This window comes from Hyla sarda, chromosome 3 (genome assembly GCF_029499605.1).
Source record: "Hyla sarda isolate aHylSar1 chromosome 3, aHylSar1.hap1, whole genome shotgun sequence".
NCBI lineage: Eukaryota > Metazoa > Chordata > Amphibia > Anura > Hylidae > Hyla > Hyla sarda.
Window position 1 is genome coordinate 26162055 of NC_079191.1, and position 23347 is coordinate 26185401.

The 23347-nt window shown below is 43.6% G+C and overlaps 1 protein-coding gene across 13 annotated transcripts in view; it reads left to right on the forward strand.

The window, feature by feature from the left end:
* The window catches only part of SUPT3H (SPT3 homolog, SAGA and STAGA complex component), a 565704-nt gene that overhangs the window by 452910 nt on the left and 89447 nt on the right, over positions 1-23347 (forward strand). For all 13 annotated transcript variants that reach the window (XM_056563929.1, XM_056563931.1, XM_056563927.1 and 10 more), the window contains one exon: positions 2798-2908. In XM_056563929.1, coding sequence (XP_056419904.1) covers positions 2798-2908 — 111 coding nt within the window. The remainder of the gene's footprint in view (positions 1-2797; positions 2909-23347) is intronic.

The following is a 23347-nucleotide window of genomic DNA, read 5'->3' on the forward strand; positions in this document are numbered from 1 at the left end:
GAGCGTGTAAAAATGAATAGAATACTGTAATATAGTATTACAGTAAAGGTTAGAATAGACAAATAATATTCTTAGACTGGTGCTTTATATATATATATATATATATATATATATATATATCATTCAATATTTCTAGCTGTGATGTTCTGCAGAAATAGTTTACACTGCTGTGTGCAGAAGATTGAATCAGCCTGTTGTACAGTTCTGCTGGGATGGATTCTCCAGGCACAATGGTACATATGCTGTACGGGTGTATTTTGTATATAAACCTAGTATATTTATTAGTGGTACTTTTAGACGCTATACCCCCTTATTAAAAAATGTTAGAAAAATAAATTCATCCCAGCAGAACTGTACAACAGGTTGATTCGATCTTCTGCACATGGCAGTGTGAACCATTTCTGCAGAACATCGCAGCTAAAAATATTGAATGCTATATATATAAAGCACGAGTCTAAGAATATTTTTTGTCTATTCTAACCTTTACTATTATACTATTTTCACAGGCTGCTTTGCATGTTAATATCGGCTGGCCAGGGTTCACAGTTCCCTGCCCGGCTCACAAAAATTGTTCACTGATTTAAAAAAAAAAAAAAGTAATTTCGTTTTAAAACATTTAAATGTTGTGGCCTACAAATTCAGGCATGGCCACAGTATCAGTTTTGCATCTTTTATTTCTTTTTTTTTGTGTTACATAAGGAAATTATTGAAATCCACATAGCAGACTTTTTTTTCTTTTCAGCGCAGAGCTGAAATAATCATTATCAATAAACAGTAGCTACAAAGGTCACAGGTTAAATATGTGGTAAACCACCAGAGCATAGTCAATTGACCTACTTATTATGTAAATTAATTGTGGTTAACCACATATTTAACCTGTGACCTTTGCAGTTAATGATTTTCTCTGCTCTGGCAGTATGGAATAAAATGTAGACTCCATTCTTGGGTGTTTAAAAAATTGTAAAGCCACAAAAAAAAATGTTAATGTAAATTTTTAAACAGGGATCAATTTATGTGGGCGGGCAGGGACCTAAAAATGTAGCCGACAATAATAAAAATGTAGAAAGAGGTCATTTAAATGTAAAAATAATATATTTTTTATAATTTTTTTCTTTTTTTTCTTAGTAATGTATTTTAATATTGTGTTTAATAAAGTGTGTGTGTATGTGTGTTTCACTTTTTTTCTCTCTATTTTTTACATTTTTTAGGTAGTACTACTACTCCCAGCATGAAACAGACTGTTCCATGATGGGAGCTTTAGTACCTGTACTAATAGACAGATCACAGCAGGTGTCACTCCTGACACACAATGTGATCATCCTATCTATTGCAGAAAGGAAGTGGCTTTCTCCTGCGCTCGCATCACTGTACTATACTCCGGCCAGCCAGTGATGTGAATAGAATTCACATCACCTATCCATATTTTCCGCAGAGAGCTGTGATTGGCCAGATGGTACCAGCCACTTACAGCTCTCTGTGGGTAATATGAATAATAGTGTATATATACGCCACATACTCATACTTCAGTGAGACCAGAGAAGAACGGCCGGCCACCTGCATCTATACATTATACAGGACGATCGCATTGGGAAGTGACACCCGCTGCGATCTGTCTATCAATGCAGGTACTACAGCTCCCAGCATGGAGCAGAGTGTGCTCCATGTTGGGAGCAGTAGTACCTGCAGTTGAGGACAGATCACAGCAGGTATCACTCCTGATACCCGATGCAATTGTCCTATCTAGATGCGAGAAAGCTGCCTGCATCTATACATTATACAGGACGATTGCAGCACAGGTACTACTACTCCCATCATGGAACAGTTTGTTCCATGCTGGGATTAGTAGTACTACCTAAAAAATAGAGAAAAAAAAATGAAACACACACTTTATGAAACACATTATTAACATTACTAATAAAAATTTGCTGAGAATTTATTCGGATTGAATCGATTTTTTTTTTTTTTAATTTGGCGAATCAGCCGAATTGAATTTTTCTAAAATTCGCTCATCTCTACTTACAACCATAGATTCATAGGGTGAAATCAGATCTGCAATTCTGTATGATTGCACAGAGTTCTGGTTACTCTTTGTTTTTCTCATATACCAAAACGTACTGGTTTACCTCTATATATGTGCCAGGATAAGAGTCCTTTTGTGGTATGGGATAAATGTAAGTCAATATTACCTCCAGACATTTTACCTACACATATTGCAGTAATAACCCTGCAGCCAGTCAACTTTTTCTAATTTTGATGTCCTGGATCAACTGGTCAAAATACCATAATCACACTTTTTAGAGGTTATTTTTCTGAATGGGCCCTTATGATTTTTTAGGTCCCCTCAAATAAGCTGATTCTCTAACAATGTAAAGCAGCAGCCTCTTGTTGTGTTGGTTCAGTAGAGAGGTGACAGCAATTTTGTCCGTCTCTCTCCACTGAGGTGTATTGGATTTAAAGAACAGCCCTTTCCGAAACTGCCCTCAACGTTAGAGGAGTGACCCGCCAACCAGTGTAGCCACTTCTCCTTTGATCACAATGGTAAAAGTGTATACTGGCATGGAGCAAGTATCCTGATAGGGTCCCAGGGGTGGAGGTTCTACTTGGGAAGACTAGATAGAATGTTCATGATTCATGGACTTTTTCAGTGGGTGTTTAATGATGGACGATGTGGCAGTAACAGCACGTATCCCAGACACAGAAAGGAAATAAAACTTCAACATGACATGAGCGAGCCTCGGCTGAAGTCCCGATGTATGTTTTTCATTTAATAACAGCTCGGGTGCCTTTTCTGTTGCAGAGCGCTGCAGCCGGTGGGATGGAGTCAAACAGCGATGCCATCCAGCCTAGCCACATCAGAGAGGCCATACGACGCTACAGCCACAAGGTTGGCCCGCTCTCCCCATTCACGGTACGTAATAACAGACTCGAAAAAAAGTTATATTTGTAATCTTAAGGAGATTTCATCTTCAAGTGGTCTTATGAAGAAGCCTTGGAATTGTTAAGAGCAATTTGCGGTCACTGTAATTTTCTTTGTAAAAATGAAATATTTCTCCTGGGAAATAAAACTTTGTAATTCGTGTCTCTTTTTGGATCATAAATGTATTTTTTTTATTCCATATACTTATTTCACTTGCATGATAAATACATATAAAGTAGACATTTTAGTATTTTTGCTAAATATCAAAGCTATTTATAAATTACCACCCCCCCCCCCCAACCACCCCCCTTAAATTCCTAAAATATGAAATAGATGGTAATTATTACCATTGGGTTTTAGTGTACACCAAAAAAAAACCGAGGTTCCTGACAATGTGCGTGGCAATGTGCAGCTCTAGAAAGTGGCTGACTAGTTGAACCATTAAAATATTTCTATTATTGAGTCAAAAAAACCTTCAGTAGACTTCCAGCTGTTTCTTTTTATTTATAGCTGGTTCATTTCAGGAGAATTTTGACATGACCTTATATACATAGTTTAAATAAAGTTTTTAACATATCAACAAGGATTGTCAGACAGAGCATTGGTGTTTAGTATAGACAGAAGGCACATCCTATGGAGAAAATATTTAACAACACAAAGGGCCTCATTTACTAAGGCTTTTCGTAAATTTGTGCACCAGAATTTCCGACAAAAAAATCCAAAAAACCCTACTAACTCTCCACTTTACTCAGAAATCCCTACAAAGGGGAATAGAAAAAGACAAAAAAGGAGCGCTCCATGGTGTAATATCGCCAAATCAATGTAAGACACTAGGTGGAAAATAGCGCTTACCAAAACAAGTTGTGCATGGGCCAGCACAACTTGGGTGAGAGTATGTGACAGTGGTCCACTGCTGCCGTTCCACCAGTGTAGCAATGCAAAACAAAAACCTCCAAGGAACGTGGAGTTCAGGGGCTGAAGGACCAGACAGGGTAGAAGCGGTAAAACATTTATTCCCAGTGTGCAACGTAAAGTCTTGCAGTGACATACGTATTCAGATCCTTTCCTCAGTACTTAGTTAAAGCCCCTTAGGCAGGATTTTCTGCGATTCTTCTCCGCAGATCCTCTGTCTCTTTCAGAGATGTTCCATAGGGTTTAAGTCAGGGCTCTGTCTGGATCACTTAAAGACATTCACAGAGTTGCCCCTAAGCCGCTCCTGTGTTGTCTTGTCTGTGTGCTTAGGGTCATTGTTTTGTTGGAAGGTGAACTTTGAGGTCCATAGTGCTCTGGATCAGATTTTTATAAAGAATATCTCTGTACTTTGCTCTTAAATGGGCACTGTCACCAACTTTATTTTTTGATATGTTGTAGTACTTATGTACTACAACATATCTCTAATATACTTTTATTATTTTTTTTTTTCATTAAAAAGGTTTAATTTACATTTAAAAACCGGCCACTGAAAAAGGACTGATTTTGGAGTGGCAATCAGTCCTTTTTCAGTTAGGCTGCACTCGCTCCCTGCCTGTCAATCAGACAGGCGGGAGCGAGTGCATTTGCTCCCTGGCCACTGGCTGGGAGGCCACTCCTCCCGCACATCGCCTCCGCCGCCTTATTGCCGACGCTTTCCCTGCACGCCCGCTGCAGGACTCTGCAGTAACTGCAAGTGTAATGAGGGAACGGGGTATGCGGGGCGGGGGGGGGAGGAGGGAACTGGCTAGTGCCGTAGCGGGGGGGGGGGGGGGGGGGGGGGCTTGAACGGACTAGCAAAAAAATAGGATGGTGGGAGCTACCCTTTAAGGACCTCTTAAGGACACAGGGCGTAAATGTACGTTCTATGATGCACTCTCAGGAACTGAGCTTCGGTCATAGGGGATGGTCCCATTTGCTATCAGCAGCTGGGACTCGTTACCAATGTTGGACATTATCGATCAGGTGGGAACGTACCCTAAAGATGCAATGACCAATTCCGAGCACAACATCTAAAAGCTGAAATGACAGGTGCTGGTGGGATCGGGCCACTCATTGGACCCCCGCAGCAGCACAGTTGCGGGGGTTGGATGAGTTATGATGGCCACTTTAAGTCTCCAGCCTATGCTTTTTCACGTTTTTTTTTATGTTGTAACTCACCCTTATTTTTGGTTATTCTTGTGAGTTTGATTTATTCTATATTAGTGAAATTTTATTAGTAATTAACATTAGTAATTGCTGTTTTTTTTGTCATCAATGTTTTTATTGATTTCAAAAATACAGTATAAACGAGAAAACAAGCATATAAAGTATATATGACATAACAGAGAAACAATAGAAATATGTAAAAGGAAGGTTAAAAAAAAGGGGGGGGGGGATGGAGGAGGGGGGGTTATGCATGTTAATATATAGCACATACACAGCCACTTAAAATAAAGTAAAGTAACATAAACTTGCAGTGTTCAACAGTAAAATCCTATGTCATTTAAAAAGTATAGCATATACATTACTGTTTTATGTAATCCTGCTTTCCAAGAAACAGGCTAAAAAGTGATCAAAAAGTAATAGGTACCCAGCAATGTCACCAGTGAAACGGTCAATTAGTCCCGCAATAAATCAGCCCTCTTAGCTTGTCCCTGTCGGCTTCTTTAGGGAAAGATCTGTCGAACAAAGCTGGCAGTGCATGTAGGAGCCACAGAGGACCACCCGATGACTCAAAGTTGAGGCAACATAAAAATGAGGAAAAGGACGATGATCCAGCACTTGAAAATGATAGCTTTATTGAAAGATCTCTTGACACTGTTAAAACCGACCATACCAACAGACGCGTTTCGAGCGCATGCGCTCGAAACGCGTCTGGTGGTATGATCGGTTTTAACAGTGTCAAGTGATCTTCAATAAAGCTATTGTTTTCAAGTGCTGGATCATCATCCTTCCTTCTCTGCATATTATGTGGTAGCTTGGGGGATGTTGGGTGAACAGGGGTGATGTTGAATGTCGTGACGCCAGGGTGCTGTTTCCTCTGTATGTGTATATCCTGTCCCAGGAACGATAGGGAGGAATAAAGGATTGTCCACAGCCGGAATTGTAATAAACTTGAAATAACTTTACAGCAGATTTTATGCAGGATGCAATTAACAACAGTCTTTACAAGAGGACCGGGATTTAGGCTCCTCACAGATTGGCTGGGACTTTGTAGAAAAAAAGCATTGATTCCTTTCTATACGCTGTTCTACTGGATTTAGGGGTAGGTTTAGGTCCAGCAGTCATGTTGGATTAAAGGGGTATTCCAGGCAAAAACTTTTTTTTTTATATATCAACTGGCTCCGGAAAGTTAAACCGATTTGTAAATTACTTGTATTAAAAAAATCTTAATCCTTCCAATAGTTATTAGCTTCTGAAGTTTTCTGTCTAACTGCTCAATGATGATGTCACGTCCCGGGAGCTGTGCATGATGGGAGAATTTTCCCATAGGAACTGGACAGCTCCTGGGACGTGAGTCATCAGAAAGCAGTTAGACAGAAAACAGCAACTCAACTTCAGAAGCTAATAACTATTGGAAGGATTAAGATTTTTTAATAGAAGTAATTTACAAATCTGTTTAACTTTCCGGAGCCAGTTGATATATAGAAAAAAGTTTTTGCCTGGAATACCCCTTTAAACTCACGGTTTAGGAAGGTGCGGAATTGGTAGGCTTCGGGCCTAGATTGTCTTGCAGAATTGTACGGAGCTGTTACTGCTTTTTCAGCGCAGAAACAAGAGAGCGATTATTGGCTAACAACGCTCTTATATCTGAAGGGGCAGGATCAAAGCTTATTGGTTCCCCAAACCTGTCAATCCTAGTACAAAGGATTCTGGTTACATCACGTGACCTCATCACATGACCTAATGTCCTGTACATTACTTATACCATTAGAAAATATATTAATTATATATATTTTTAAAGACATTATGAGGCGACTAGGAGTTAACCCACCAAGAGAGCCCTATCAGCACGGAAATTAAAGATAGACAGCGCTCCGTAGTGTGATACCGTTGTTGCACAATTTAGGCTAGAGGTAAAAGAGCACTTACCGCAACTGGTTACACTCAACCAAGTGCAACAATGGATAATGGCATAGATAGTAAGGCATCTGCAGCTACTCCACGTCCGAAAGAATACAGCAAAAACAGGACCTCCAATGTGATGACGGGATTGAGAGCGCAGAACACCCAGGTAAAAGGAAATTAGGTTTATTCACCCATGATGCAACGCGTTTCACAGATAGACTGCTTCATCAGATGCCTGATGAAGCAGTCTATCTGTGAAACGCGTTGCATCATGGCTGAATAAACCTCATTTCCTTTTACCTGGGTGTTCTGCGCTCTCAATCCCGTCATCACATTGGAGGTCCTGTTTTTGCTCTATCAGCACAGAGGAATTCTGACTATGGGGACCTACGACTAAGGTACGGGACCAAGTCCAGTACCGGGACACCACATTACGTGCCTTGCCGGGCACAGATCCGTGCACTACATTGGAGCGGTGAGCTGGATTTCTTATAAAAACATAAAAATGATGTCAGGTTGCCCTTTATTAATAAAAGTGGCAGAAAGGTGAACACATATATACGACCTTACATGCCTGATGTTTCTACATTTTTCTACCAGGATTCCATAGATTAGAACTGTATCAATTTCAATGCAAAACATCACGGCGGGAGGGAAGTAAAGAGGGGAAGAAAAAAAATTTGGAAGTCAATTTATGACAAAAGCTGGGTGACAAAAGCTGCTAAAAATGATCACTGTACATTAGCTCCGAATAAGAGAAGTCCTGGAAGCTTTCTGAGCTGGGATGTGCTTTAATCTATGTCTTTCCCAGTACAGTCACTTCATATTGATTTAGCGAGTTTCCTTAAAACACCCTATTATGTTGCTTAAAATCATCTGCAAAAATCTAAAGAACACATTTTTCTCATTTCTTTGTGTTTAGAAAAGGGTCTTCTCTCCCACTAGTAGTTATTCAATCAATATAGCAGATGATGGGGCGGAAGCCGAGCTGACCTTCACATCTGAATCCTCCATTTATGGCATCCAAATTAAATATGTCTGGGAGAACCAAGGACATTTCATTAAATAGCTGGAGCCCACACTATTAGTGTTCACTGTAATAAATAAAACCTGCAGGATACGCCCTCCTCTCCTGCATGAAGCTCTACAGACAGGATTTTTAGCAACAACGCATGACTTTATCGGAGCCGTGTTAAAGGGGTACTCCGCTGCTCAGCGCTCGGAACAAACTGTTCCAAACACTGGAGTCGGCTCGGGAGCTCGTGACATCGTAGCCCCGCCCCATCATGACGTCACGCCCCCTCCCATAGACTTGCATTGAGGGGGCGGGGTGTGACATCATGGGGGGGCAGGGCTATGACGTCACAAGCTCCCGACTCCAGCGTTCAGAACAGTTTGTTCCAAACACTGAGCAGTGAGTACATTTTTAAAGGGGTTTTCCCGTGGAAATCTTATTTATTTATTTATTTTTTATTTTTTTATTTTTTTTAAATCCCACTAACATTCAGCAGAGCCATTTCTCAGCAATGAAAAATACTTTAAAGGGGGGCTCCAGTGGAAAACTTATTTTTGTTAAATCAACTGGTGCCAGAAAGTTTAAGGCTGGGTTCTCACTACGATTTGAACTACGGTTCCCGTATACGGCTGGGAGGAGGGGTGGGCAGGGCTTAATCGCGGCGCCCGCACTCAGCCGTATTCGGGAACCATAGTTAATGCATGTCTATGAGCTGACCGGAGTGAACCGCAGCCTCCGGTCGGCTGCATTTTTCGGCCGTATGCGGTTTCCCAACCGCAGGCAAAAACGTGGTCGACCACTCCGGTCGGCTCATAGACATACATTAACTACGGTTCCCGAATACGGCTGAGTGCGGGTGCCGCGATTAAGCCCCGCCCACCCCTCCTCCCAGCCGTATACGGGAACCATAGTTCAAATCGTAGTGTGGACCCAGCCTAACAGATTTGTAAATCACTTCTATTAAAAAATCTTAATCCTTCCAGTACTTATTAGCTACTGAATACTACAAAGGAAATTATTTTCTTTTTGGAACACAGAGCTCTCTGCTGACATCAAGAGCACAGTGCTCTTTGCTGACGCCTCTGTCCATTTTAAGAACTGTACAGAGTAGGAGAAAATCCCCATAGCAAACATATGCTGCTCTGGACAGTTCCTGAAATGGACAGAGCTGTCAGCAGAGAGCACTGTGGTCATGATGTCAGCAGAGAGCATTGTGTTCCAAAAAGAAGAAAAAAATGTCCTCTGTAGTATTCAGCAGCTAATAAGTACTGGAAGGATTAATATTTTTTAATAGAAGTCATTTACAAATCTGTTTAACTTTCTGGCACCAGTTGATTTAAAAAAGAAAAGAAAAAAAAAGTTTTCCACCTGGATCATTCTGTATTTATACATGGATGCAGCCTTGAATAAATATTTAGAGGGTGGAGTTGCGCCTTAAATACTAGCGTTACATGTTAATTTGCTGACTATGTTAAACCACAGGGCAGTGAACCGTCACGTCTTTCACGTCAAGGAGGTCCCATCACAGGACAACGTGATGGTGGAAGAATGGATTGTTATGTCAAACAAATTGACCATACCGCGTACCTATTCCTCATTCTTGTTATACACTTAATTTCCTGCAGAGTCCCTCCCTACATTAATAGAAGATACAGTTTCTCCCAGTGAATACCATCTGGAAGTGTTTATTTGTTTGACGTGACATCTAGTTTGAGCATGTTTTTTTTCTTAGCACCAGACTTACTTTCGAGAGCTCTTGACTTCTTGTTTATTTTAGTTCACTTAAGCAATGAGCGTAGTTAGTAGGTTCTGTCGGTGTTGGGGTTTGACTGACAGTTTCTTCCATGTTCTTTTGGCGGAGTCTTAAAAACACCGTTAGGGTCATTTCCTAAAAGCAAAGCAGGGGGAAAAAAAAAAAAAAACACCTCTACCCTGGTGCATGAATGTTCCAGTATTCAGTTACCTACACACCCACCTACAGATGGAAGACATCTGCCAGTTTAAATAGGTTGGCACATGTAAGATTTGAGCAAAATATCATAGAATGTCCATTCATGGGCTTCATGAAAATGATGACACTCCGAGATTTAAGGTGCTGTCATAAAACTCTATAAAGTAAGATGTCATCAGAAAACTGGAGATAATAACATCGTAGAATGATGTAAATAAAGTGCACGTCCATCAAGTTTATCATGAAAGAGATGATAGTTATAGTTTATAAATGCAAAAAAAAAACTATAACAAAAAAAATAATCTTTCTTAGGGTGCATGCACGCCACGTTTTCACTCTACGGGTGCCGGAGCCGGCTGGGGGAGGGGAAAAACGTGTGCTCCCGTACCCCAGCTTGACCAACACCCTAATCCATTGACTTTAAAGGGGTACTCCGGCGATAAGACATCTTATCCCCTATCCAAAGGGGGACCCCCGTGATCTTCCCCTACCCGCCGCTGGGGACCCCCGTGATCTTCCACGCCGCACCCCGTTAGAATCAGCCCCCGGAGCGTGCTCGCTCCGGGTCGGATTACTGGCGATCACGGGGACAGAGCATTGTGATGTCACGCCCCCTCCATAGGCTTGCATTGAGGGGGTGGAGCGTGACGTCTAACGGGGGTGGAGCGGTGACATCACTATGCTCCCCTTGTCCCTCCCCGTGATCGCTAGTAATCAGACCCAGAGTGAGCACGGGGGCTGATTCTAACGGAGTGCGGCGTGGAAGATCACGGGGGTCCCCAGCGGCGGGACCCCCGCGATCAGGCATCTTATCCCCTATCCAAAGGATATCCCCTATCCATAAGGTGTCTTAGCGCCGGAGTACCCATTTAAGCCGACCGGAGTCACCGCTTTACTCCGGTCGGCTCATTTTTGACCCGTATCCGGTTTTCTGACCGGACCTCAAAACGTAGTATACAGTAGTCCCTCAAGTTACAATATTAATAGGTTCCAGGACGACCATTGTATGTTGAAACCATTGTATGTTGAGACCAGAACTCTATGGAAACCTGGTAATTGGTACTAAAGGCACCAAAATATCATCCAAAAATAGGAAAAAGTGAGGACTAAAGAAAAATAAGTAGATAACTAATATAGATAAAGCAAGATCGTACATAGAAAAATAAGAGAGATCTGCTGGAAGCTGTAAATCACTGTCTATGTCAGTGTTTCCCAAGCAGGGAGCCTCCAGCTGCTGCAAAACTAAAACTCCCAGCATATCCGGACAGCCTTCGGCTGTCCGGGCATGCTGGGAGTTTTAGTTTTGCAACAGCTGGAGGCACCCTAGTTGGGGAAAACTGGTCTATGTAGAGGACAGGAGCTTCTTCGGGGTCCTGTACAGAACACGCAATGTCCTAAAAAAGTAACATGGAGCCGCCCTCACCTGGTGTCCAAAGGAGAAGCTAACCCTGGTACAGGTAAAGTGTACAGAACATGTAATACCTCCCTGTACTGTAGGGGGCGCTACCAGACACCAGTCAGTGCATACACTTCAGTAATACAGGGGTTTTACCAGTGAATGCCCATTCTGATTGGTCGCTTCTTCCAGCCATTGACACGTTTCACAGATCTGGACTGTCCGTAGTATTGTATGTTGAGTCTGGTTTCAACTTACAATGGTCCAGAAAAGATCATTGTATGTTGAAACTATTGTATGTTGAGGCCATTGTAAGTTGAGGGATCACTGTACTTTAGTATAGTTTTCCCCTCCCCCTGCCGGATCTGGCACCCGTAGAGTGAAAACGTGGTGTGCATGCACCCTTAATCCTTTGGTGGTGCTCAGAATTAACTTGTATGTTTTATCTGTAAAAGGGGGAAGACTGACCCTTTTGGAAAGTACCTGATGGTCCTAGTCAGACAGTGAGACAGTCCCTGCCGAAAACTTCTTAAGGACAGATTCCTAAAATTGATAGTGGAATGGCAAAGATTTCACTTCACTATCAGCCGTTCTTGTCCTTCCACCACACCCTGGATTACAAAGAAAAGTTACAGTGCTCCATAACAGTGCTCACTGCTTGTCCCTGTGCCCTTTAATAGTGTCAGCAGCAGAAAACAATGGCAATAATAGTACCCATGTTATAGAGGTGGCCCTAACACAGCCATTTCAAGTGACCCACAACAGAGCCACCATCAGTGCCCCCATACCAGCACAGTGTCCTTATAACTTTGCCAGTGCAAAAACCAAAAGTATTCTCTGCAGATTTTCCTTTGAGCAGCGGTAAGAATATTGGAGCAGAGAGAATGAAATAAAGGACCCTATACATGTAAGGCTACGTTCACACAGCCATTGTCCCCCGTCTAAATTTTGTCCGTTATTGCCTCCTAAATGGACCATTCTATTAACGGGTGCAAACTGATGCAGAGGGATGCTATTTAGTGGCATCCGTTTGCATCAGTTTTTCATCTGTCAGTATCAGCCATCGGCAGACTCCTGCAGCCAGGACTACTACTACTCCCATCACGGAACAGACTTCTTTTCATGATGGGAGTAGTAATTCCCTGCCTTCGGGAGGCTGCAGGTGGCTGGGAGCCTAGATTAGTGCTTGTACTACTACCCCCATCATGGAACAAAGTCTGTTCCATGTTGGAGGTAGTAGTACAGGGGCTGGGGGATTTATTGCACACTTCTGAGACCCGATGCAATCAAAAGTTATTAACCAGGGGAGCGGGTGGCATGCTCTGCAATGTAGATTGTGTGTGTGTTTTACTTTCATTTTTAAATACCCCGCCAGGAGCCCTGAATGACCGGCACCAAGGGGCCTTTCAGGGCTCCCGGCGGGGTTTTTAAAGTCATTAGTGAGGATTGTAATGTTACACTACACTGGCGGCAGGGGAAGCATTGCGCTGCGTTACCCGGCTTCCCCCGCTGCAGGACCATATGTATACAAGTTGCAGTGGGGGCAATATACATAGCAAGCGCAGTGGGGGCCAGACATACAGCGCTATATATCTTGCCCCCCCCCCCCTCCGATGCGCTAGCAATATATTTTACCCCCTGCAGTGCTTACATATGTCCCCCCCAGCGAGCGCATACATAAGTCCCTCGTAGCGCATCTGTGAAGTATACTATCAGCAGCGCTTCATGTTGCTGGCTCGGGGAAGGCGATGCAATGCCGTCCGCTTCACGGCCAGCAGATGCGCTTCTGATAGCATACTATTCACAGATAGCGCTGCGAGGGACATATGTGTATAGAAGCGCTGCAGGGGGACAGATATATAAGGTTATATATATCTGTCCCCCTGCAGCGGTTCTATACACATATGTCCCTCACAGCACTATCTGTGAATAGTATGCTATCAGCAGTGCATCTGCTGGCCGTGAAGCGGAGGGCATTGCACCGCCTTCCCCGAGCCAGCAACATGAAGCGCTGCTGATAGTATACTTCACAGATGCGCTACGAGGGACTTATGTATGCGCTCGCTGGGGGGGACATATGTAAGCGCTGCAGGGGCAATATACATAGCTAGCGCAGCGGGTGGCAATATACATAGCTAGCGCAGCGGGTGGCAATATACATAGCTAGCGCTGCGGGGGCCAGACATATAGCACTATAAGTCTGCCCCCCCCCCCCCTCTGCGCTACGCATAGATCTTGCCTTACTGCAGCGCATCAGGGCAGCCAGGGAACGCACCGCTATGCTTCCCCGGCCGCCAGTGTAGTGCAACATTACAATCCCCGCTAATGACTTTAAAAACCCCCTCGGTGCCGGCCATTCAGGGCTCCCGGCGGGGTATTTGAAAATGAAAGTAGAGCACACACACACACACAATCTACATCGCAGGGCTGCGGAGCATGCTTCCCGCTTCCCTGGTTAATAACTTTTGATCGCATCGGGTCTCAGATGTGAGACTGTTCCATGATGGGGGTCATAGTACAAGAATGAATCTAGCCTCCCCAGACTCCTGCAACCTGAAAACTACTACTCCCATCAAGGAAACAAGTCTGTTCCATGATGGGAGTAGTAGTAATCCCGCAGCACAGCAAGAGTTTACTGATTTCACTCCTTCTGAGCATGTTCAGAAGTAATAACGGTTCAAAAATGGATCTTAAAGACTGGGTGCAAACGGATGACATTGTATGCTCATCCGTTTGCCATAGACTTCAATGTAAAATTTTTGATATCCATTTCTATTCTGTTATTTTTGACAGGAGAAAAAATACTGCATGCAACGTCTTTTCCCCGTCAAAAAAAAAAACAAAAAACGGAACGGGTGATAAAGGATTGTTAAAAAAAATCCCATTGACATCAATGGGATTATTTTACAGCCGTTTGCAACCCGTTTAAAAATTACCAAAGGATTGCAGAATGGGCATGAATTTAAAGGGGCAGACGGCTGTGTGAACGAGCCCTTAGAGAAAAGTTGTCTCAACTTCTATGTTATGCATATGGGGGCCTCCTGACTTTGCCTGGACATATAATGTTGGGCATGATTTGGCAGGTTTGGGGATGTTACATTTAAACATTTCCTAATTGTGGAGATAAACTACCGCTAGAGGGCAGTTGGGAGGAATGCCCATCAATCGAAGGTATATGGGCACCTTAAAGGAAAACCTGTCATCACTTTAATGGGGTACTCCAGTGGAAAACTTTGTATTTTTTTAATCAACTGGTGCCAGAAAGTTAAACAGATTTGTAAATTACTTCTATTAAAAAATCTTAATCCTTCCAGTACTTATTAGCTGCTGAATACTACAGAGGAAATTCTTTTCTTTTTGGAACACAGAGCTCTCTGCTGAATCACGAGCACAGTGCTCTCTGCTGTCATCTCTGCCATTTTTGGGAACTGTCCAGAGCAGCATATGTTTGCTATGGGGATTTTCTCCTACTCTGGACAGTTCTCAAAACGGACAGAGGTGTCAGCAGAGAGCACTGTGCTCGGGATTCAGCAGAGAGCTCTGTGTTCCAAAAAGAAAAGAATTTCCTCTGTAGTATTCAGCAACTAATAAGTACTGGAAGGATTAAGATTTTTTTAATAGAAGTAATTTACAAATCTGTTTAACTTTCTGGCACTAGTTGATTTAAAAAAATAAAATAAAAAAAAGTTTTCCATTGGAGCACCCCTTTAAAGGGGTTATCCAGGAAAAAACTTTTTTTATATATATCAACTGGCTCCAGAAAGTTAAACAGATTTGTAAATGACTTCTATTGAAAAAGCTTAATCCTTCCAGTACTTATGAGCTTCTGAAGTTAAGGTTGTTCTTTTCTGTCTGAGAGTTCTCTGATGACACGTGTCTCGGGAAACGCCCAGTTTAGAAGCAAATCCCCATAGCAAACCTCTTCTAAACTGGGCGTTTCCCGAGACATGTGTCATCAGAGAGCACTTAGACAGAAAAGAACAACCTTAACTTCAGAAGCTCATAAGTACTGGAAGGATTAAAAAAAATTCATAGAAGTAATTTACAAATCTGTTTAACTTTCTGGAGCCAGTTGATATATATAAAAAAAAGTTTTTTCCTGGATAACCCCTTTAATGCTGCCTGAACCATGAGTCATCCAGACAGCCATTGGCAGCTTCTGTTTGTCCCACCAACCTTCATTCATTTCTCGTTACACACAAGGTTGGAGAGACCGATCAATCAAAGCTGAAGGGGCAGGAAGAAGCCACCCGGCACTGTCCAGGTGACTAATAGTTCAGGCAGCATGAAAGTGATGAAAGGATTCCCTTTAACATGTTACTGAAGGATCCAGACTACACAGGTATGTTTGTAGTCTGTAGTCTTGGTGACACATCAGTGTGGTTTGGAGCTGTATACATGAAACGATAGATCTGTAAAAACTATTTACATCGTTTGCTTATATATATTTATTTGTTATTTTGTGCATGGAAAAAGTTACAGAACTGTAAAATCTAAGTAGATGTCAAAGGAAAATCTTCCTTTCTGTGGTGCCAGATTTGTGTGTATTCCTTACATTGTCTAATATATATATATATATATATATATATATACAGTGGTCCCTCAACATACGATGGTAATTCGTTCCAAACGGACCATCGTTTGTTGAAACCATCGCATGTTGAGGGATCCGTGCAATGTAAAGTATAGGACAGTGGTCTACAACCTGCGGACCTCCAGATGTTGCAAAACGACAACACCCAGCATGCCCGGACAGCCGTTGGCTGTCCGGGCATGCTGGGTGTTGTCGTTTTGCAACATCTGAAGGTCCGCAGGTTGTAGACCACTCTTAGATGAAGTTATACTCACCTGTTCCCGCCGCTCCGGACCGTCACCGCTCGTCACCGGGATGTCGCCTTCCATCGCTGTCGCCGCGTCCCCGGGGTGTCCATCGCTGCTCCGGTAAGGCCTCTGCTTCCCCGGCATCTGCGCTCTCCGTCGCCGCCATCACGTCGCTACGCGCGCCACTCCTATTGGATGACGGGACGGCGCGCGCAGCGACGTGATGACGACGATGGAGAGCGCCGACGATGCAGGGGATCCCGAAGAGGACGGGCCGGAACCCCGAGGACAGGTAAGTGACCATAACCGGAGCTCATGGGGCACCGTAAACGCCTATCCGGTGGCAGCTGAAGCAGTCTGCGCTGCCGGATAGCCGTTTATCCGATGGCCCCGACATACAAAAGCATCGTATGTTGAAATGATCGTATGTCGGGGCCATCGTAGGTCGGGGGGGGGGGGTCACTGTATATGTTTAATAATAATTCATTGCATGTAGTCACAAGATTTCCATTCCTACATGATGAGAATAACTTGTGAAATAATGAAGTCACTTCCTGGTGTTGTGAAGTCGATAGGTCTCTTTATATTTTTGTTTCCTACAATCTGTCATGTTTTAATTTTCCAAATATTTAGAACTGCACATGCTGCCTGCACATGCGATGCGAAACCCTTCTGTACAATGTGCTTCCAGTTAGAGCTTATCCAGACATATATAATTATTCTTTAATGACTGAATAGGCCTAAACCCATATTTTTCAAACTCATAAAGTGAAGTCATTTCACAATTAGTCCCTAATGACCTCATTGGCCAGAATATCATCCCACCCGGGTTCTTTCTTTTTTTTTTTTTCTAATTTGTGGTGTACAACGGGCTGAAATAAATTGGGGGAAGGCGAATAGGACAACAAGCTTCTTTCTACAATTTAAGTGGCTGTTAAAAGATTAATTATTAAGATTATTATTTTGCAGTCTGACAATAGTACAAAAAATGTTGTAGGATTTTATTTCATTTTCCACTTTTGAGTTGTTAAGTGTTTACTGTAAAACATGGGCGTTTGGTGTTGGTACAATGGACACTTTGTTCTAATGGGTAAGACTTGAAACTCAGGTGACTAATTAATTTTCATTATAGTCAATGCTTAAAGGGTACCTCTCATCAAAAAAACTTTTGGTATATTATAGATTAATGTATGCAGAATAACTTTACAATTGCATGTTATTAAAAAATATGCTTCTTTCTATTTCATTTTCCACTTTGAAGAAATGACCACTAGGGGTCTCCCTACCAGTCCTGGCAGCAAGCATTTCAGACTCATGCTGGAGTCCTAAACACTACGAGCTGCCAGTCTGCTTTGTTCACAAAGGAGAACACTCAGAGCTGCCAGCCTGCTTTGTTCACAGCCTGTTTGGCTGTGAACAAAGCAGGCTGGCAGCTCTGAGTGTTTAGGACTCCAGCATGAGTCAGAAATGCTTGCTGACAGGACTGATCGGGAAAAATACAATAGAAAGAAGCATATTTTTCATTAACATGCTATTGGAAAGTTATTCAACATTCATTAATCTAAAATATATCAAAAGTTTATTTGATGAGAGGTACCCTTTAATACAGAGGCTAACACACAAGATATAAAAAAAAAAAATAAAAGTCAGGTTTACAGAAAGAAAGACCTATGTGCATAAGCTGTATGAATCCCTAAATGAGTACTCTGGGAATATATATATATATATATATATATATATATATATATATATATATATTTTTTTTTTTTTGCTGCTTATATAGTGCAGCATATGCTATTATTAGAGAATAATGTAGAGGTTCTGGTGTATGCCTTGTGTTTACCTGTTTTAGCTCATGTGGCATGCAGATTTTCTTGTAGACCCGGTCTTGTAGACCCAGTTTTTGAATTTTTACAAGGGGTAAAAGGGGAGAAATCACCCTAAAATTTGTAACCCAATTTCTCTCGATTAAGGAAATACCTCATATGTGTGCCAAGTATTCTGTGGGTGCACTAGAGTGCTCAGAAGGGAAGGAGCGACAATGGGATTTTAGAGAGCGAGTTTTTCTAAAATGGTTTTTGGGGGTCATATCACATTTAGGAAGCCTCTATGGTGCCAGAACAGCAACAATAAAAAACACATGGCATACTATTTTGGAAACAAACCCCTCAAGGAATGTAACAAGGGGTACAGTGAACCTTTACACCCCACAGGGGTTTGACGACTTTTTGTTAAAGTAGGATGTGTAAATGAAAAATATGATTTTTTTTTTTTTTCAAATACGACAGGGCTCCAAAGCAAGAGAGTGCCATGCGCATTTGAGGCCTAAATTGGGGATTTCCATCCGCCACCAAAATACCCTACGGCAGTGTTTCCCAAACACCCTGTTTGGGAAACACTGCTGTAGGGTATTTTGGTGGCGGATGCAAATCCCTCAAATGCGCATGGGACTCTCTCGCTTTGGAGCCCTGTCGTATTTCAAGGCAACCTCCAGCTGCTGCAAAAGCTCCAGCTGCTGCAAAACTCCCAGCATGCCTTGACAGTCAGTGGCTGTCCGGCAATACTGGGAGTGTGTAATTGTGTAGGGGGTATGTGTATATGTAGTGCTTTACTTTTTATTTTGTGTAGGTGTAGTGTAGTGTTTATAGAGTACATTCATACGGGCGGGGGTTTACAGCAAGTTTGAGCTGCGGGGGAAAATTTGCCACAGCTCAAACCTGCAGCGGGAAACTCACTGTAAAGCCGCCCGTGTGAATGTACATTCACATGGGGTGGGAGAGCAAACCTCCAGCTGTTGCAATACTACAACTCTCAGTATGCCCTTTGGCTGTCCGTGCATGCTGGGAGTTATAGTTTGCAACAGCTGGAGGCACAATGGTTGCGAAACACTGAGTTAGGTAACAAACTCTGTGTTTCGCAACCAGTGTGCCTTCAGCGGTTGCAAAAGTACAACTCTCAGCATGCTGGGAGCTGTAGTTATGCAACAGCTGGAGGCACACTACTACATCGCTCAGCATGCCCTACGGCTGTTTGTGCATGCTGGTTGTTGCAGTTATGCAACAACTGGAGGCACACTTTTTCATAGAAAAAAAGTGCCTCCAGCTGTTGCATAACTACAAGCCCCAGCATGCCATTTGGCTGTGCATGCTGGGAGTTGTTGCTTAGCAACAGCAGGAGGCGACACTGAGGACACTGCTGCCGCCGCCGCTCGGGAACCTCCGCAGATGACGCTGACACCAGGGACCCTCCACATCGATGCCAGGGACCCCCGCCTGCCCCGATGGACAGGTAAGGGACCCCCGACTTGCCCGATCACCTCCCAGCAGGCTTGGTGATTGATCGGTCCTCTGATCAATCACGCGATCATAAGGTGGCACTTGTCAGGGGGGTTTCAGGACCCTCCCAGGGGTTTGCACAGGGTGCCTTCTGAACTATTTCAGCAGGCATCCCAGTCCCCGGGTCCTTAAGTACCAGGGCATCAGTGCCCTGGGTCCTTAATTGGTTAAACAGGCACTGTCAGATACTAAAAAAAAACACTATTTGTTGTACATCTTGGCAAAACATTAACCTTTCTAATATACTTCATAAGAGAATTTTATTTCCTTTTTATAGAAATCATGGCGCATAAAATCACGGCTTTTTTGAAGCTGAAGCACAGGCATGGACAAAGTGTAGAAAGTGAGAGTGGGCTAACATTCTCTATGCTCTCTCCTGTCTGATAGCACTCCTCTGTGCTCTCTCCTGTCTGATAGTACTCCTCTGTGCTCTCTCCTGTCTGATAGTACTCCTCTGTGCTCTCTCCTGTCTGATAGTACTCCTCTGTGCTCTCTCCTGTCCGATAGGACTCCTCTGTGCTCTCTCCTGTCCGATAGGACTCCTCTGTGCTCTCTCCTGTCTGATAGTACTCCTCTGTGCTCTCTCCTGTCTGATAGTACTCCTCTGTCCTCTCTCCTGTCTGATAGTACTCCTCTGTGCTCTCTCTTGTCTGATATGACTCCTCTGTGCTCTTTCCTGTCTGATAGTACTCCTCTGTGATCTCTGCTGTCTGATAGTACTCCTCTGTGCTCTCTCCTGTCTGATAGGACTCCTCTGTGTACTCTCTCCTGTCTGATAGCACTCCGCTGTGCTCTCTCCTGTCTGATAGTACTCCTCTGTGCTCTTTCCTGTCTGATAGTACTCCTCTGTGCTCTCTCATGTCTGATAGCACTCCTCTGTCCTCTCTCATGTCTGATAGGACTCCTCTGTGCTCTCTCCTGTCTGATAGCACTCCTCTGTCCTCTCTCCTGTCTGATAGTACTCCTCTGTGCTCTCTCCTGTCTGATAGCACTCCTCTGTCCTCTCTCCTGTCTGATAGTACTCCTCTGTGCTCTCTCCTGTCTGATAGGACTCCTCTGTGCTCTCTCCTGTCTGATAGCACTCCTCTGTCCTCTCTCCTGTCTGATAGTACTCCTCTGTGCTCTCTCCTGTCTGATAGCACTCCTCTGTCCTCTCTCCTGTCTGATAGTACTCCTCTGTGCTCTCTCCTGTCTGATAGGACTCCTCTGTGCTCTCTCCTGTCTGATATGACTCCTCTGTGCTCTCTCCTGTCTGATAGCACTCCTCTGTGCTCTCTCCTGTCTGATAGCACTCCTCTGTGCTCTCTCCTGTCTGATAGTACTCCTCTGTGCTCTCTCCTGTCTGATAGCACTCCTCTGTGCTCTCTCCTGTCTGATAGTACTCCTCTGTGCTCTCTCCTGTCTGATAGCACTCCTCTGTCCTCTCTCATGTCTGATAGGACTCCTCTGTGCTCTCTCCTGTCTGATAGCACTCCTCTGTCCTCTCTCATGTCTTATAGGACTCCTCTGTGCTCTCTCCTGTCTGATAGGACTCCTCTGTGCTCTCTCCTGTCTGATAGCACTTCTAGGGAAATTGAAAAGAAAAATGCAATTTTGCAACTTTTGGAGGGTTTCGTTTTTAAGCAGTGCACTTTTTATTTTTTTTTAGGTAAAATGGGGAAAAGGGGCAATTTCAATTTTTATTGGGGGAGGGGTCTTTTCACATTTGTTTTTAACTTTTTTAATTTACATTGATCTTACACTTTTTATGTCCCCAAAGGGGACTATTTATGGACTGTTCAGTGCTATACATTGGCATAGTATCATACTTATTGTAGGCCCCAAAAATGAATCACTATGTTTAATAGAATAATAGCACGATGTGTCCGCCATGTTGTATGAATTCTCAGAAGGCCTAAGCGTAGTTCATTGAAAGATCACAGACCTTTGAATGTTTGTAAAGGTGTCATCTCTTCTAAGAGACATGAAAATAGGAACTAGGGGTATGACAAACAAGTCAAGACAATACCCATGATGTTTGACGAGTCTCCAAGGAAAGTCCTGGAGAGTGAAAATCATTGTCTGTCATTTTGACTCCAATGGGGGGTCTGCTCTGTACACCTGGAATTGCATTGTTTGTATATTTTTGGCAATTCATAACGGTCATAGTATTTTTCATATTTTTGTTCACCATAATTAATAAATGAGTTATTAACCCCGACAATAGCACTGATCAGTATTATTGGGGATCTACTATTCTTGTCTACTGGAAGACCAGAAAAGTATTGATTGATCACAACATCGGAGGGTATAACGGCAGACATCCGCGCGATCGCTGAAAGCAGCCGGGACCTGCCGTGCATGATATGAGCACTGCTACGATACTCGCATCATGTACAGGAGGTAAATGTACGTCTTGATGCATGAAGTACCAGCGCATCAAGACGTACATTTATGTCCATTGTCCTTAAGGGGTTAAAGAAAATGTTTAAAAGTTTTTTTAACTGTATTTTTGTATGCAAAGCAGCTCAGTCATGCCACCTTTTCAGGTCGCTTTGCCCTAAAGTCATTGTTTCACTCCAACCCCAAAATTTTACAAACTGTCTGGGAATTTCAGCCATGCCAGACATCTCTCAAGAAGGAGAGAGCACTCATCTTCACACGACTGTTTTGGGATGGTTTTCCCTACTCATAGTTTTAAAGAATTTTTGGTGTTTTTTTTTATTTTTATTTTTTTACCATTTTACTACCGTATATACTAGAGTATAAGCCGAGTTTTTCAGCACGATTTTTCACGCTGAAAACGCCCCCCCCCCCCTCTGCTTATACTCAAGTGAACTCTCCGCCTGTCAATCTCTTCATCAGTGGTCTTCAACCTGCGGACCTCCAGATGTTGCAAAACTACAACTCCCAGCATGCCCGGACAGCCATCGGCCTTCGTCCTCATCCAGACCCCCCTTTAGTTTACTACTCACCTCCCCTCGGTGGGAAGTAAGGGTGAGCTGGTCCGGGCCATCTATGCTGCAGGGACCGTCCGGTGGGGAGGGTTAGTCGTTCCAGGCTGTCCATCTTCACCGGGAGGCCCTCTTCTTCGCTCCGGGCCGGCCCCGGACTAGTGACGTTGCCTTGACGACGACGCGCAGGGACGTCACAGATGTCTGCTGTGCATGGACGTCCCTGTGCATCGATGTCAAGGCAACGTCACTAGTCCGGGGCCGGCCTGGAGCGGAGAAGAGGGCCTCCCGGTGAAGATGGACAGCCCGGAACGACTAACCCTCCACACCAGACGGTCCCTGCAGCATAGATGGCCCGGACCAGCTCACCCTTCCTTCCCACCGAGGGGAGGTGAGTAGAAAACTAAAGGGGGGCCTGGATGATGACGAAGGCCGCAGTGCTTTTCAACCTGCGGACCTCCAGAAGTTTCAAAACTACAACTCCCAGCATGCCCGGACAGCCGATGGCTGCAACATCTGGAAGCCCGCAGGTTAAAGACCACTGAGAAGGGAATGACAGGCGGTGATGATGGGGGTGGGGGGGGGGATGATGATGGGGGGGGATGATCACAGGGGGGGATGGCGGGGGTGTTAATGACGGGGGTCTGGATGATGACAGGGGGGGGATGATGTATTTCCCACCCTAGGCTTATAGTCGAGTCAATAACTTTTCCTGGGTTTTTGGGGGTGAAATTAGGGGTCTCGGCTTATATTCGGGGGCGGCTTATACTCAAGTATATACGGTATCTATATTTTAAAATAGTCATAAAACTAAGCTGAGACTTCCTGTTCTGTACAAATCACTTTCCAATAGTCTACTTCTTATCATCACAGACAGGATTACAGTAAAAAGGTAACATTATAGTATGGATAAGAGGGACACACAATAGCTGTTGCTCACAGATCTGCTTCCCCCAATC